General features: G+C 36.6%; 1 protein-coding gene across 1 annotated transcript in view; it reads right to left on the reverse strand.

The window, feature by feature from the left end:
- The window catches only part of LOC119591265 (dynein assembly factor 4, axonemal-like), a gene marked incomplete in the record, with an annotated part of 12,995 nt that overhangs the window by 634 nt on the left and 9,388 nt on the right, over positions 1 to 2,973 (reverse strand). The window contains 7 exon segments of the mRNA XM_037939982.1: positions 1 to 312; positions 523 to 676; positions 969 to 1,057; positions 1,319 to 1,525; positions 1,779 to 1,927; positions 2,332 to 2,484; positions 2,600 to 2,828. Coding sequence (XP_037795910.1) covers positions 28 to 312; positions 523 to 676; positions 969 to 1,057; positions 1,319 to 1,525; positions 1,779 to 1,927; positions 2,332 to 2,484; positions 2,600 to 2,828 — 1,266 coding nt within the window.

A 2,973-nucleotide genomic window follows, 5' to 3' on the forward strand; every position in this document is an offset into this window, starting at 1 on the left:
TGAAAGGATGCAGTGCTATAAATTTAGTTACGAATTTGATGGGGGACTGCTTTCACCGCTGCTTTTAAAATCGTCATCACTATCTTCGTCTGATGAGTCTGCGGTGTCTGTGGAAGTCATGAGTATGGCTTGGATTCTCTCCATGTCTTTCTTCAGAGATTCATCCTTGGGACTGAGCAGGTGTGCTGCCTGGTAGTCTGCAAGTCCCTCAGACAAAAGACTGAGATGGACGAATGCTGTGCCGCGTCGGATGTGGCACAAGAGACGCGATTTGCTGTTTTCCTGAGTTGGAGGGGTGAGCAATTCTAGGGCCTGTAACATTGCAATAGACCAACCAATTTAACCATCCACTCAGTTTATTTCACATTAACCAAAATATAAATAAAAAATTACTTTTAAAGATTAAATGAAAAAATAACACCCGTCCAAAAAGACAGATGAGAAATTCAGAGCACTAAATCTTATTTTTGATTTTGTATCCTTTTATACACGACACAAGTTCAAAACTTTCTCTACGCTTACTTTTGAACAATCATTAATGGCGTGATGAAGGTTGTTCAGGGCCAGATTTGCCGCTGCTCTGTTGCTGTAAAATGAAGCATCCAATGGACACAGCTTCAACGCTTCAGTGTAAGCATTGACACAGCCTCTGAAGTCCTTGTTGCTGAATAATGAGCTGAAAGATAAGAAGTGATTATTTTTTTCCTTTTTTGTTCCCATTTCAATCTTTTTGCATAAAAAAGAAAGCAAATCCAAGCTCAATACTGTGCTGTTATTTTTATGGTTTTCATTCATTCTTTTCAAACTTACAAATGATTTTCTCACATTTAATTCACACATGCCAAGCCTCAAGCCTCAACCCTCCACTTGTGCTTCCATTTAGTGTCATGCTTCATATATAATTCATTCTAACTTTCTCACAAAACAAAAACAATAAAGCTAACAAAAAATACTCAAGGGAGACATACACGGCCTTCTCCTTATAGTAATCCGCGCTATTCTCTTGAGTGATGTCTTTGGGGCTCTTAGAATGACAACCTGACTGAGCAGTAAGCCACTGAAAAGACAAAACAGTCAATGTCATTTTAAATGTAAGAAAAGTCTACAAATTATCTATGCATGTATTGTTGCATATTGTGTATCTTACATTAATGTAAGTTTGTTTTGTTTCTTTATATTTCACTACACAACCTTTTGACATACAAAACATTAATGAGTCATAAAGGTTAACATCCCCAAAATACAATTAATTAACAGCTGATAAAGTAACCTTATTACATAATTTCTTATTTTGATCATGAAACTGTTCTTTGCTTACATCTTGCTCCTCTTTCTCGCAGGATTCTCTCTTTGGAGTGGGGAAGACACGGGGTGTGAAGTTCACTTTAATGCTGCTGCTCTGTCTAACAGCTGGAAGAGCCACCTTTTTCCCGTCCTTTTCCTTGGTGGCAGCATTCCGAAGTGAACTTGATTTGCGCTGCTTTCTGTTTGTGTTCTCCACTTTTTCCACTTTGGCTCTGCTTTGCTAAAATTAAAAAAAAATAGGATGTGATAAATCAATCTTGGTGAATAAATATTTTATGCATATATAAATTAACTGACACCTACAGTTAAATTTATGCATGGACCTATATAACTATACATATTGTAAAGCCACTCAGGGATGTTTCAACTCAAGTGATTTTTAAAAACCACTCTTCCATAATACAAACACTTTGAAACTGCAGTCCTACCAAAACAGAAAAAAAAACTTTAACAGGCCATCCCATAATACTCACCATAACATGAAGGTTTTCTGTGGAAGAGTAATACAGACTGTCTTCACCATCCCCATCGTAATCCACTTCTCGCACCACACAAGACCCTTCCTCTGAGCAGGTGCTGCTTAGCCTTCGACGCAGATCAGGCTTTTCTATTATGCCTTGAACTGGAGTAGATGTTTATATATAATAAGTATGTGTGCCTTCCCCTTCTCAGTGTGGAAATTAAAATAATATAACAAATTATACTAAGTATGGTTTTGGTGATACTGGCACCTGAAAATGTCAATTACAATATCTTTGGCTCCTAATGTATATTCAAAAGTCTCTCCAGATTTTTAACACAATTTTATGGCAGAGGTGTTTCAATGCGTATTAGTGAAATATGGTCAACTATTAATAACTTGCTGGATGATAAGTTTCATTTACTAAATCATTTGTAATCTTCTTAATTTCTGTGGACCAAAGAACCACATATATCAAAAAGGTCTCTTAACAAGACTTTTCCATACTCCCTCCTTAACTTAATTTAAATTAAATCCATTCCTTTGACAAAACTTGTGATTCTCACCTCCAGTTGGGGCAACTGAATCATCCCCTCCATTTGACTGCTTCAAGAATTCTTCTTTTTCATTTTCTATTCTCTTTTTACGCTGCTCACAACTCCTGTCATCTTCAGCGATCTGCTGGGCAACAGCAAATCTTTCCCGGCGGTTGCGTTCATCTGTCCAAAATTGCATAGACATTAGTAAACGCAAAAAGCATACTCATTACCCAAAAATATACAAACAGATAAAAATTTACAAAGCCAACAAAAATTATACCAGTTTTCCACTTACCTTTATTCTTCTTCAATTTTTCTTGCTCCTGTCTTTCAAGATCCTGTATGGCTTCTGCTCTTTTCTGCTGCTGCTCTTCCTTTGTCAGTTTCAAACCAAGTTCTTTCCAGGGCGAAGAAATTTCCTTGGCCAGGCTGAGTTCAATATGCCCCTTGGCAATCTTGGCTGAACTTTTGTCAATGTTGATGAAGTGGCATAAAAATACTTCAAATATATTGAGGAAGCTCACCTGAACGAGGCAAAAAACAATATAGTAATAACGATATTGGAACAATCCTTCAATAATATACAATCAATACTGGGATAATGACGGATGATTCAAAGTTTCAATCAAAACAAAGAAATACATGTCAACAAGAAATATACATTTACTT

This window comes from Penaeus monodon, chromosome 28 (genome assembly GCF_015228065.2).
Source record: "Penaeus monodon isolate SGIC_2016 chromosome 28, NSTDA_Pmon_1, whole genome shotgun sequence".
Taxonomy (NCBI): Eukaryota; Metazoa; Arthropoda; class Malacostraca; order Decapoda; family Penaeidae; genus Penaeus; species Penaeus monodon.